Here is an 11,848-nt window from a genome sequence, read left to right as displayed (position 1 = left end):
CCGGGGGGTGGCAGGGTTGGAGCAGCAGGGAATTGGTCCAGGGACCACATGGGACTCAAAAACACAGAAACTATCAGAGCTGCCTCTAGGGAGTGCGGTGGGGGTGGGCGGCTCTTAGTGTTAACTGTGAGCTTTCTGGCCTTGACTGCCTGGTAACTGGGCTGTGGGTGTCTTCATGCAGTGGGTGAGTGCGAGGCATCTGCCATGCTGCCACTGGAATGCCAGTACTTGAATAAAAATGCCCTGACGACCCTCGCTGGACCCCTGACTCCCCCAGTGAAGCATTTTCAGTTGAAGCGGAAACCCAAGAGTGCCACGCTGCGGGCAGAGCTACTGCAGAAGTGTGAGTGCCCGCTGTCCTCTAGCATCTCCTTCTTAGGTCTTGTAGAGTTTATGGTGCTAATGTTGACTTTTTATGAAGGCAGAGGTCTGCATAAAGTTTTTTTCTTGAGATAGTCTAACTCTATCGCCCTGGGTAGAGTGCCATGGTGTCATAGCTCACAGCAACTTCAAACTCGTGGGGATCAACAGTCCTCTTGCCTTAGCCTCCAAGTAGCTGGGACTACAGGCGCCCACCACAATGCTGGCTAGTTTTTCTATTTAGTAGAGAAAATCCTTCTGCCTTGGCCTGGGATTACAGGCATGAGCCACTGCGCCTGGCCCATAAAGTTTTTTGTTAAAAATTTATTTATCACTATACCTAACTGTGTGTTCTGAAAACATGATTTTAGAAACTTTAGAATCTCTGGTTAAGGTGTCTGTAATTTCTGTTACAAAAGTGAAATCTGTACCAGCCAAGTGGAGTGTGCTGCTGTACGTAGTGGCCTGGCTCCTATCCTGTGGGGGGGTGGATGCTGTGTGTAGTCTGATGCACCTTCTGGGTCTCTCAGGCTGCCAGTGAGCTTAATTTGACTTTAACAACATTTGAGAGGCAGGAGGATTGCTTGAGCCTCAGGGTTTGAGACCAGTTGGGCAACATAGTGAGACCTTATATAAAAAATAAAATTAAAATTAAAAAATGATTAGCCAGTGTGCTGCTGCACTTGTAGTCCCAGCTACTTGGGAGGCTGAGGCAGGAGGTTCACTTGAACCCATGAGTTTGAGACTCCTGTGAGCTATGATCATACCATTACGCTCCTGCCTAGGCAATAGAGTGAGACCCTTTCCCAAAAAAAAAAGAGAAAGAGAAAGATAGCTGATCATTCATTTAATGCCTTCCCAACAGCATCTTACTGAGTATGTATGGAAGATACTTGCTGGGAAGAGGGCAAGCAAATGATTCTTCCAGTTAAATAACACAATACAGATTTCAGTAAACTTTTATTTTGAATGGCTATGGAGTTAATATTTACAACACCTGTGTTCCAGCAGTGGCCTCAGACTCTGCCCGGGCCCTCAGGGTCCTGACCTGCCGCCTTGCTGAGCTGGAGAGTCTTTGTTTCTTCGTTGTGCCTGTGCGGTGGTGACAGGGACTAGGGGAGGACAGTGCTTTAACCAGGCTTCAGGCTGAGCTAGTGTTTCCAGCCCTGAAGCCTAGAGCTTTCCGGGGGGCCCTACGTGGCTAGTGTGGCAGTGGTGCACCCCCTCAGTGCCTCTGCTGCCTGTTTGCACTGTTGGTGTCTCTGCTCTCACCTGAGGTGTCCATGTGAAAAACCTAGACGTGGTATTTGAACTTGTGCTAGGCTTCTCAGTGAGCAGACAAGTGCTTGTTTAGAAAAAAATGAACATTTGCACGTGACTGTCTCTAATTCATCAGGCTCACTGAAGTGTGATGTGAGGGGCGAGGGTACTGTTGCTTGGACGAGCACCCACATGCACCCTTTCCCTGACAGCCACCGAGACAGCCCAGCAGCTAAGGAGGAGTGCTGGTGTGCCCTTCCACGCCAAGGGACGGGGGCTGCTCCGGAAGATGGACACCACAAGTAAGACCACCCTCCCCCCAGTGCAGGTCGTGATACTGGGCACGTGTTCTGCTTGCCAATAGGCCAGAGCTGTCCATGACTGACCTAACAGCCACCACCTGTTCTTATCAGGAAGGTCAGATAGACGTTAGAACTGATCAGGTCCTAGCCCTGGTAGGACTGAGAACTGGCAGACTTGGGGTATTGCATAAACTATTCCACTTGGAAAGGGAGACCTGGGAGGAAGCATGAACTCACTAAGTGGGAGAAGCCAGAATTTGAGGGAAAACTGGATTTTGTTAGATGGCTGTGGTAGGTGGGGCTGGCAGGGGCAGGTGTGGGCAGAGGTGAGGCTGCTCCTAACTTTTCTGGCTTGGCCACTGGCCCAGATATTGTCCCTGTGCCTTGAATGTCCCCAGGGTGGGGAGAGCCTCAGGAGGTAGCAGCCTCACAGTGCTACAGCAACTAGGGGAGAACCTTGGTGGCCCCAGCCCAAAGTGCTGCTCTTAGACCTGTCCCTTTGTCCTCATGATTCGTCCTCACTGCCCTCAGGGTTGGGTAACTTACCAGAATTGATAGGCATTGATGACAAGAAAACAGGGCTATCCTTGGGAACAGCAGCAGAGCACACACACCTCTAGAAGGTGTTAGACAACAGCTTAGGGGCCAGAGGGCTGGAGGCCATTGTCCTGTGGGGAAGCCCCTCCTTGAGGGTTGGTGAGCCCTGTCGGTGCTGGTACCACTTCTGTGTGTGAGATGTGTTGGCTGGAGATGTGACCTTTGTTTTTGTTCAGTGTCATGGGCAGAGATGTCACAGATTGACTGAAGCCATTGCTTTCCTGGGTAGGCTGACTCTGCCTGTGGTCCAGGAGTCCCAGGTATCTCAGCCAGCTGTCCTCTCCCTCACCCAGGGCCTGTGGAGATGTAGCAAGTCCCTGAGAGTCGAGGGCTTGTGCCTGCCAAGTGCTGTGGCCTGGCACTTCCTGGTCTGGCGGGGTCTGAGCTGAGCACCCTTTCCTCACAGCAATACTGGCAGGACTAGCCTTTGCTCGTTACAGAGAAGGACCGAGCACACAAACTGTGGACAAGACATGCTGTCCCTGTCAGCCTTCCCTGGCAGCTGAGACCCAGGCCCTCTCAGTTGTTGGGTGTTGAGGCCCTGCTGGTCACTGCTGTTGAGCAGCTGATGGTACTGCCTTCTCTCCAGCCCCACTCAGAGGCATCCCGAAGCAGGCGCCCTTCAGAAGCCCCACGACGCCCAGTGTCTTCAGCCCTGCTGGGAACCGGACCCCAATCCCACCTTCAAGGACACCACTGCGGAAAGAAAGGGGTGTGAAGGTGGGCCAGTCCCCTGGCTTCTGTGAGCCCCCCAAAATGAGCCTGGCTTCTCTGTTGAGGTTAAGTGTGGGCTGTGCTTGTTTTGGCAGCTGCTTGACATCTCTGAGCTGGATATGGTTGGTGCCGGCCGGGAGGCAAAGAGGAGGAGGAAGACGCTAGGTGTGTGGCGTGTGTCCTGTCAGGGTCTGCAGGGAGGGGTTGGCAGCGTGGAACTGCCCTGGCCTGGCTCTGCCCCTTTCTGGGGCTGGCCAAGGCCATGTGGTCACTTGCATGGGTAGGACTGCCAGCAGGCAGTGGGGGGCCAAGCCACAGTTCCTCTGAGCTCCCTGCCTTGACTGGCAGACATGTTACTTCCCTCATGGGGACGGCTGCCCTTTTCCCAAAGGGTCATTTCCTTTGCCTGGAAGTTGGTGTCTTGAGCTGAGTCTGCCTAGATGATGATACTGTTGCCTTCTGAACTCATGGGAGGCCAGAGGGGTGGGGGTGGGGGGGGGTGGGGGTCACTAACAAGGACCTCAACTTTCTCAACAGATGCAGAGGTGGTGGAAAAACCACCTAAAGAAGAGACAGTTGTTGAAAATGCCACTCCAGACTATGCGGCTGGCCTGGTGTCCACACAGGTAGGATCAGTGTAGTGCAGCTGTGTCTTTGCAACCAGTGTGCTCCCTCTGGTGGCCATGGCTGCCACTGAATTGTGTTTTCTGGAAAATATATATGTGCATGTGTGTGTACATGTATGTGCATGCGTGTATACTTTATACATGCAAAGTATGTGTGTATATGTGGGTGTGGCTGTGTGCATGTGTATGTACATGTGTGCAGATGTGTATAAACAGGTAGATGAGAGACAGTGAGGTACGGGCCCTGACATGGGCTTCAGACTCAGGTTTGGGAAGCACTTGTCCCACACTCACTGGAGGGGTTGCTTGGGGAGCCTCCTGACCACTGTGCCTCGGTTTCCCCTCTGACAAGTGGGGGCTGGCAGTGCCTGTGTGTGGGTGAGGGCCAGGCGTGGGGCTATTGAGTGTGCAGCCTGTCTGAGATCTCAGCACCCTGGAGATCCCAGTCCTGCTTGTGGGTGGGGAGGAGGTGGAGAGTAGGAAACAGTGTGGCCATACAGAGGTGGTGGGTGACTGTCCTCAGCCACAGTTGTCACTTCTGTACAACAGGCCTCTTGCTTCCTATTGCACACACTGTGTCTTCTAATTTTCTTAGAACCAGCGTGTCATCTTTTTGTAATAGCTTTCATGGTAAGAAAAGGCAATTAATTTTCTTCCTTCCTCCAAGATAGCTGGTTTGGGAGGTTCCCTAGGCACCACCCTCTCCATAGACAGGAGCAGCTCAGGCCTCTCCTCTACTGAGGTGGTTGCAGGTGCCAGTGGGCTGAGGGGCAAGAGGCTAGGGCACTGCCTACCCCAAGGGGGTTTGGAAGGGAATCCCTGATGTCCTACTGCAGCTCTGGGAGTTATGGGGGCGCACACTGAAGACCTGGCCTAGTCCAAGAGGAACCCTCAACTCTTGTGTTCCAGAAACTTGGGCCCTTGAACACTGAGCCTGTGCTGCCCTCAACGAGCTACTTGCCCTCCACGCCCAGTGTGGTTCCTGCCTCCTCCTACATCCCCAGCTCTGAGAACCCCCCTGGTGAGTGGACAGCAGGTTGGGCAGGTTGTCCCTTTATTGGGCCCATTCTCAGTAAGCTGGCTTGGAGTCCAGCGTGTCCATCAGGAGATGGTCTTGCTCAGGGGAGCTGCTGGGACTGCATTTCTCACCTTGATACCAGGACATCTGTTCTGTTGCTTTCTTTTGGCCCCTGCTGGCCAGCACAAGTTCCAAGAAATAAATCAGAAGCTTTTATCTGCTTAGTGCTTCCTGGGAGGAAGCAGGCAGGTGCCCACTGTGGGCTTGACAGGAGAATCCTGGTCTTGGGATAGCAGCACCTTTCTTGCAGGTGTCTGTGCCCACCCAGCAACCCCAGCTCTTGCTTCTGGGCAGGTGAAAGGGGAGCTGTGGAGGGCAGTGCTAGGGCTCCCTCAAACAGCCCCCAGGTTGGGAGAGAGAATATCCAAGGGAAGGTTAAACTTGGCGTAGTAAATTCTGTTCAGGGTTTTGCTCCAAGCTCAGTTTAGCAAGGAAGGGGATGGCTCACCTCGGGGTCAGGCAGCCTTTTGGGGGCCCACATGGCTAGGGCGAGGGAGCTAACCAGAGCCCAGGTATCTTGTCTGTGAACCTGGAAAGGACTGAGACCTCTGGCTCTGCCCCTCCAGCTGGGCTTAGGGGGCTTGTGCCCCTAACCTGGCCAGCATCTTTGGGTGTCCTGGGGAAGATAGAGCTGGTGGGTGGGGCAGAGCTGCAGTCAGGAGTAGAGCTGAGCCTATCACCTTCCCCGTAGCAGTGGGGGCTGAGAGTGGGGCAGGGGACCTTCCTCACCAGGCCACACTCTGCCTATAGCCTCATCTTCTCGGGAAGCCAGCCTTCAGGCCAGCCGGCCATCGGAAGAGCCCAGTGCCCCGAGCCCCACGCTGCCAGCACAGTTCAAGCAGAGAGCACCTATGTACAACAGTGGCCTGAGCCCAGCCACACCCACGCCTGCAGCACCCACCTCACCCCTGACACCTACTACGCCCCCAGCCATTGCCCCTACTGCCCAGACACCCCCAGTGGCCATGGTGGCCCCACAGACCCAGCCCCCTGCCCAGCAGCAGCCTAAGAAGAATTTGTCCCTCACAGTAAGTGGTCTATACCTAGGGTGGGACAGGCAGCTTTGGTGAGGCCCATGCACCCACACCCTCTCCCCAACTCACAGAGGGAGCAGATGTTTGCTGCCCAGGAGATGTTCAAGACGGCGAACAAGGTCACACGTCCCGAGAAGGCCCTCATCCTGGGCTTCATGGCAGGCTCCCGAGGTATGTCCATGTGGCTGGGCCTGGGTGGTGTCCTGGGTGGGGGATGGGTTCCTTGGCTCAGGCACCCACTCAGCAGCCCCTGCCCCCTATAGAGAACCCATGCCAGGAGCAGGGGGACGTGATCCAGATCAAGCTCAGCGAGCACACGGAGGACCTGCCCAAGGCAGATGGCCAGGGCAGCACCACCATGCTGGTGGACACAGTGTTCGAGATGAACTATGCCACAGGCCAGTGGACGCGCTTCAAGAAGTACAAGCCCATGACCAATGTGTCCTGAGGGTGCCTGCCCAACTTCCAGCCCTGACCAGGGCTCCAAGGGGCGACAGCTTTGGTTTCAAGCAGCCAGGTGGTGGACACCTAGCAGGTTCCTTAAGTTTTAGATCTGTTTCTCTGGGGTGTTTTGGGCTTGTTTTTTAAATTTTAATATGGGTTAATTTTTGTGTGATTTAAGATACTATTTTGGATTCCATATAACATTTTTGAATGTTAAAGTGAACCAAAAGTTATAACATTCTGATTTTAGTGATAGCTCTGCCTGTTAGACTTACACCCTTAAAAAAATTTTTTTTAATTCCATTGACCTCAAGTGAGGGCTTTTCCTTGCTTAGTGCAGTGCCCTCCCTCCCCAGCATGGTTGAGGGGACCAGAGGTGGCACACAGCAGTGCTGGGGACCGGGTGAGAACACCCCAGCCATGCCAGAGAACAGGAAACAGTGCTCTGTCCACCACCGAGGCCTGCCTGGGAGTTTTATATTTGTCTTTTGTACAGTTGCTGACACTTTAGACAGTCTTTGGGTACCTATTTTCATTGTAAAATGATCTGAATAATTAAAGTTTAGCTTTTCTAAAGCAAGCCCCTGGAGCTGTGTTTCAGACCAGCTTATCCTCCCTTCTTGGAAACCCCAGCCCGTCCCATGGCTGGCTGTTGGGTTCCAGGGATGTGGCCAGTCCTTCCCACTATACCCCTGTTGCTGTATGAGGATTGCCCATTGATTTATGGGCTGTGGTAAAAGGCTTTTTAGGCGAAAAGGCTGAGATCCTGCTGAGAAAGTTAGCTGTTTTCTTCTCTCCTGACCATTTATCATTAATAGGAGTTGGGGAACCAAATTATTTTATTTAATTTTTGCAGGTTTTTTTTTTTTTTTTTTTTTTTTTGGCCGGGGCTGGGTTTGTACCTGCCACCTCCAGTTTATGGGGCTGGCGCTCTACTCCCATGAACCATAGGCGCCACCCTATTTATTTATTTTGAGAGTCTCAGTATATTGCCCTCGGTAGAGTGCTGTGACATCACAGCTTACAGCAACCTCAAATTTAGGCTTAAGTGATTCTCTTGCCTCAGCCTCCCAAGCAGCTGGGACTACAGGCGCTTGCCACAATGCCCAGATATTTTTTGTTGTAGTTGTTTAGTTGGCCTGGGCCAGGTTTGAACCCACCTCCCTTGGTGTATGTGGCTGGCGCTATAACCACTGGGCTACAGGCGCCAAGTCCAAATTATTTTTGAAAGAAAAAGAAAAAACCAATGCATTGTTTCACAGCTGGTACCCCCTGCTCTTTCCAGTATTTATTCACTTCCCAAGGCTGCACCAGCCTCTCCCTAAAGGGTCAAAAGTGAAATGACAGGCCGGGGTCCCTCCCTAAGGGAGAAGGTGTCTTCACTCTGCCTGGTGCCTTGGAATGCAAAGTGGAAAAAAAAGTCAAAACACAATCCCATAAAAAATAAGTTAAGAAAAAAAGCCTTTAAAAATTCTTTAATACAAAAATACTCATACACAATTTTCCAAACACAACTTTCCACTTTAAATGCTATTTTTCCCCAGCTGGCAAATCTCAAATCTATATTTCAGTATACTTCCCCCCCACCCCCAAAAGTGAAGTTCAAGTTTTTAAGTCTAACTATCAGAACTGGTGACGGCACCTGGTATTCTTAAAAGGACTCTGACCTTACACTGTATGAAGTTTAGACACCAAGAGGCACATTTAAATTTATGTTTAACTTCTGGGTGGGCACATCACATCTCAGTAGGGCACAGTGACGTGCAGCACCTCGTGGGCAGGCATTTCACTGATAGTCATCAGCTGCCCAACAAGATGGTCAGTGTAATTGGAACTGACCATCTTGTTAACTGATTGAAACAGGTTTGCCTTTAATTCTTAAAAACAAGGTTGTTGTTATAGAAAGTGGGCACTGTACACATTATGGTTCATGTGTCAAGCTCAATACTTGGGAGGTGTCAGCAGCAGAGGACCTGAGTGGGCACCAGGGGCACTCAGCCTCTCAGAGACAGGACAAAACCGGGTTCTCCCACTTCAGGGGCCACATTTCCCCACAAGTGACCATGTTTTAAACCTGCTCATGGAGTGTATCCCTGTGGCCGCATGTGCAGTGTGGGTGCTCCTGTCTCTGCTCACGCGTGCAGCTGTTGCCGGAGGTCTGGGTCTGCAGATCCTGCTCGGTTTCTGACGTCAGAGATTCTTGAGGTGTTTGGCCAGTTTTCATTCTGTGGTTTGCTTCACATTAATGACAAAGGATCAAAGCTGATGTTCAGAAAGTCACCAAGTCTTTAAAAAGAAACTTCTCCCAGGCTCTTTGAACAAAGCAGGCAGGTCAGAGCACCAGCCATGTATCCATGGTCACAGCTAGGTGTTGGTGAGCTCCAATGGGAAAAGGCCCTTCAAGCTTGGCACCAAAGCTTTGTTTTACTCTGGTTTAAAACTGATATTCTAAAGACTTCCAAAGTTAGTGTTATTTGCTCATTAGTTTAACAGTTTTTTGGAAAGGGGAAGGAACCATATTTAAAATGTTTGCAGTATTTCCTTCAGAAAGGTCATAAAATAATTTGGAAGTAATATCAACATAACTCAAAACATCCTAAGATTTTACTACTGGCAAACACAAAAATAAGTTAATCTTCTCCCCCAAAGTGCACTGCAAAACCAATTCTGATGTTTTGACTTACGAAGAAACCCTCTACTGGTAGAAAAGGATCTCTTGGACGGGTGACAGCATTTGCCTACAGGTATCAGAGGGCCCCTGGGGCCTTGGCTCCAAAGACCTGTCACTACAGCAGCCTCTAAGTTCAGGGCACAAGGAGCATAACCCTATGAACCAGTCCAGGATTTTCTGGGGACCATCTGAGAGGCTAGAGTCTGAACTGAAAGCTCTCCCCACTGCCTGTCCTTCTGGTGGCCATGGCGGCTGCGTCTGTAGAGGGAGCAACTGGCACACAGAGGAGCCGGCCAACTGCAGAGCTCGTTTTCCTTTAGTCCCTTTTTGTCTGGGACTGTGGTAGCAGCCACTGGTCAGGAGGACCAGTGCTTAGGGAGGGCAGGACTGTGGGTCCTCACACCTGAAGCCTAAGTGTGCTGGTCACAGACCCACCAAGTGGTCAGTCTTAGGTCCAAAGACAAACTAACTGCACTTGGACAGAGCAAAAAAGACAACATGAAAGAACAGGAGACCTCAGTAGCAGTTTTCAAGAGTTTTGTAAACTTTCCTGCAAAATGGATTTTCTCCTTGGGGTATTCTAAGAAAAAGTCAGAAAATGCAGCTGCCGCAAAGTGTCCTTCATCCCCTTTGGGAGATCACTGCCCCTTGGGGCATATGCACCTCTCCCTTTCCCAGTCTGCTCCACACAAGCCTGGGGTCAAGAGGAATCCCCAGGAAAAAAAGAATTAAGTCTTTAAGATTCTGTCTAGAGACTCTAGTAATTGGACATTTCTCACTGTGGGGCTGGGCCTTTGAGTAACTAAAAGATATGGACTTGCACAGAGAGGAGGTGTTGAGCCTGCCTGGTGCAGAGCACCTCGGAGCCAGCAGCACAACCTGTGTTTCTAGTAACAGACCTGGACTGCTGAGGGGAAAGCATGCAGATGGTACCAGCACAAAGCTCTGGGTCTCCTTGGTCCTGGTCCCACATGGGGGTGGTGCCTGCAGCGCCCTCCAGAGCTCCCTAAGTTGTCAGTCCCTGTACTCCAGGCAGACGCAGTGTCACACCCTCACCGAGGTAATTCCTTCTGCCGTGGGACTTAGGTCGCATCAGTAAATACACGTTTCAGTCAGTGGTGATTTGTGGAATGGGTTTAGCAAAAAATATATTGAGAATAAAAGCCAGAAACTGTAAAGAAAAGCCAAGTAAAAAAATAATACAAAGTTTTCCCACAAATGATGAAAGTTCAGAAGATAGTCCCAGGTGGGAGGTGCCCCAACCTGGCTAGGTTGGGAAGAGGGCTCCCCAAGACCTGTGTTTTGATGGTGGACAAGTTACTGGCGTTTAGGTCAAATCCATGACGAGGAAAAGCTATGGGAGGAAATCTTACAACACTATCACTATCATCATCTGCACCGCCAGCTTCTCACTAGGATGGAAAAGAAGCATTGAGGAAAAATTCACATTAGTACAAAAAAAAAATATATAGCTGTTTCAAAAGAGCAAAATAATCAAAATCATGGTTTCCAAGGAATCCAGGGTCCGAGTCCATGCAGAGGCCCCCCCTGGTCTCACCTGAGTGATGACGGCTGTAGGCAGAAGCAGAGCGAGATCAAGGTCAGAGTTAATAGTGCCCTTTAGAAAAAATACTATTCTATACACTTCAGATGAGAGAAACATTTCATACGCCAATTAACTTTCAATCGTAACTTTAACCTAAAACAGCGGGAGGAAACCTCGCCATTCTCAGAAATTCAAGTGTTAGTGTGGCGCTTGTGAGGAAGGCGTGTCTGTCCTGGCCACGGCGGCTCGGCAGTCGTCAGTGCAAGCGCAGCAGACGCTGCGGAGGAGGGCTCAGTGCAGGCAGGCGCACCCTCCCAAGGAGGCCTGTGCATCTGTCCTGGACCCTGGGCCACTCCCATGCTTGCCCTCTCCCCACAGGCAGGGCTGGCCACCTCACACCGCCCTAGATCTGGCCAAGCTGCCACCTGGTGCTATTTGCCTTCTGTGACCCTCCTCCAACACCTCCTTTTCTTCCTCTTCCCCTTCAACTTCACTGGTTCTGGAAAAGGGTTCTCAGTCTTGGCACTTCTGATGGCCTCTGGCCCCAAGTCATGCTCGCAGCAGTAGGATTGCCCGTCCTTGGTTGAACTGAAGGCTGTCCCGTCTTGGTGTTCCTTACAAAATGAATTGGGGCAAAAGTGGCAGAACGAAGTTGAAGGCTTGCCACACACATCACAATGATGCCAAGGACACTCCCACTTGCCTACAACAAAACACAAAATATTAGCACACATAAGTGGTGGGATCATAACTAACACTGTCCTGGTTGAAGATAGTTTTTTAAACTGTCTGGTCAAGTGGGGCTGACTGCACTGCCACAGGCCACAGTGCAGAGCTATGGTGGGGCAACCTCTGGCCGCCCCAGCAGAGGGCCTCAGCTCCCTGGGTCTCAGAGCCATCCACTCCAAGGTCCCCACTGTGCCCTGAGCACCAAGTATTGGCTTCTTATGCCCTGGCCACTGACAGAAGCTGTGCTGAGAACAGGTGTGTCGTCCCTGAGTGCAGGGGAAGGGGCTGCCCTGTTCCAGGTCACAGGTCTACCTAGGGCCCTGGCCACATCCATGACCTGCCTGTTCCTAAGACTGATTTGCTACCTGGGTATTAATCTTGCTGGCATGAGTTTGATTAATGTTCTTTGTTAGCTCAGAGAGAACTCTTAGATCTACACAAGTATTTCTTTCTGTCATTGTCCATTAACTTTGGTTTGTCGTCTTCT

At 51.1% G+C, this 11,848-nt stretch overlaps 2 protein-coding genes across 2 annotated transcripts in view; one reads left to right on the top strand and one right to left on the bottom strand.

Moving 5' to 3' along the window:
• Nucleotides 1–6,991, top strand: part of NELFA (negative elongation factor complex member A) — a 21,158-nt gene extending 14,167 nt beyond the window's left edge. Inside the window, exons 3-11 of the mRNA XM_003801125.3 lie at nucleotides 182–343; nucleotides 1,833–1,922; nucleotides 3,109–3,239; nucleotides 3,329–3,398; nucleotides 3,771–3,859; nucleotides 4,769–4,880; nucleotides 5,688–5,965; nucleotides 6,043–6,142; nucleotides 6,235–6,991. Of these exons, the coding sequence (XP_003801173.1) occupies nucleotides 182–343; nucleotides 1,833–1,922; nucleotides 3,109–3,239; nucleotides 3,329–3,398; nucleotides 3,771–3,859; nucleotides 4,769–4,880; nucleotides 5,688–5,965; nucleotides 6,043–6,142; nucleotides 6,235–6,419 (1,217 nt within the window). The 3' untranslated portion in view covers nucleotides 6,420–6,991. The remainder of the gene's footprint in view (nucleotides 1–181; nucleotides 344–1,832; nucleotides 1,923–3,108; nucleotides 3,240–3,328; nucleotides 3,399–3,770; nucleotides 3,860–4,768; nucleotides 4,881–5,687; nucleotides 5,966–6,042; nucleotides 6,143–6,234) is intronic.
• Nucleotides 6,992–7,859: 868 nt separating this feature from the next.
• The window catches only part of NSD2 (nuclear receptor binding SET domain protein 2), a 115,263-nt gene continuing 111,274 nt past the window's right edge, over nucleotides 7,860–11,848 (bottom strand). Inside the window, 1 exon segment of the mRNA XM_003801124.3 lies at nucleotides 7,860–11,335. Within this exon segment, the coding sequence (XP_003801172.1) occupies nucleotides 11,064–11,335 (272 nt within the window). The 3' untranslated portion in view covers nucleotides 7,860–11,063.

Source organism: Otolemur garnettii, unplaced genomic scaffold, assembly GCF_000181295.1.
Source record: "Otolemur garnettii isolate 467f Iridium unplaced genomic scaffold, OtoGar3 scaffold00198, whole genome shotgun sequence".
NCBI lineage: Eukaryota > Metazoa > Chordata > Mammalia > Primates > Galagidae > Otolemur > Otolemur garnettii.
This window is presented reverse-complemented; position numbering and strand designations above follow the sequence as displayed.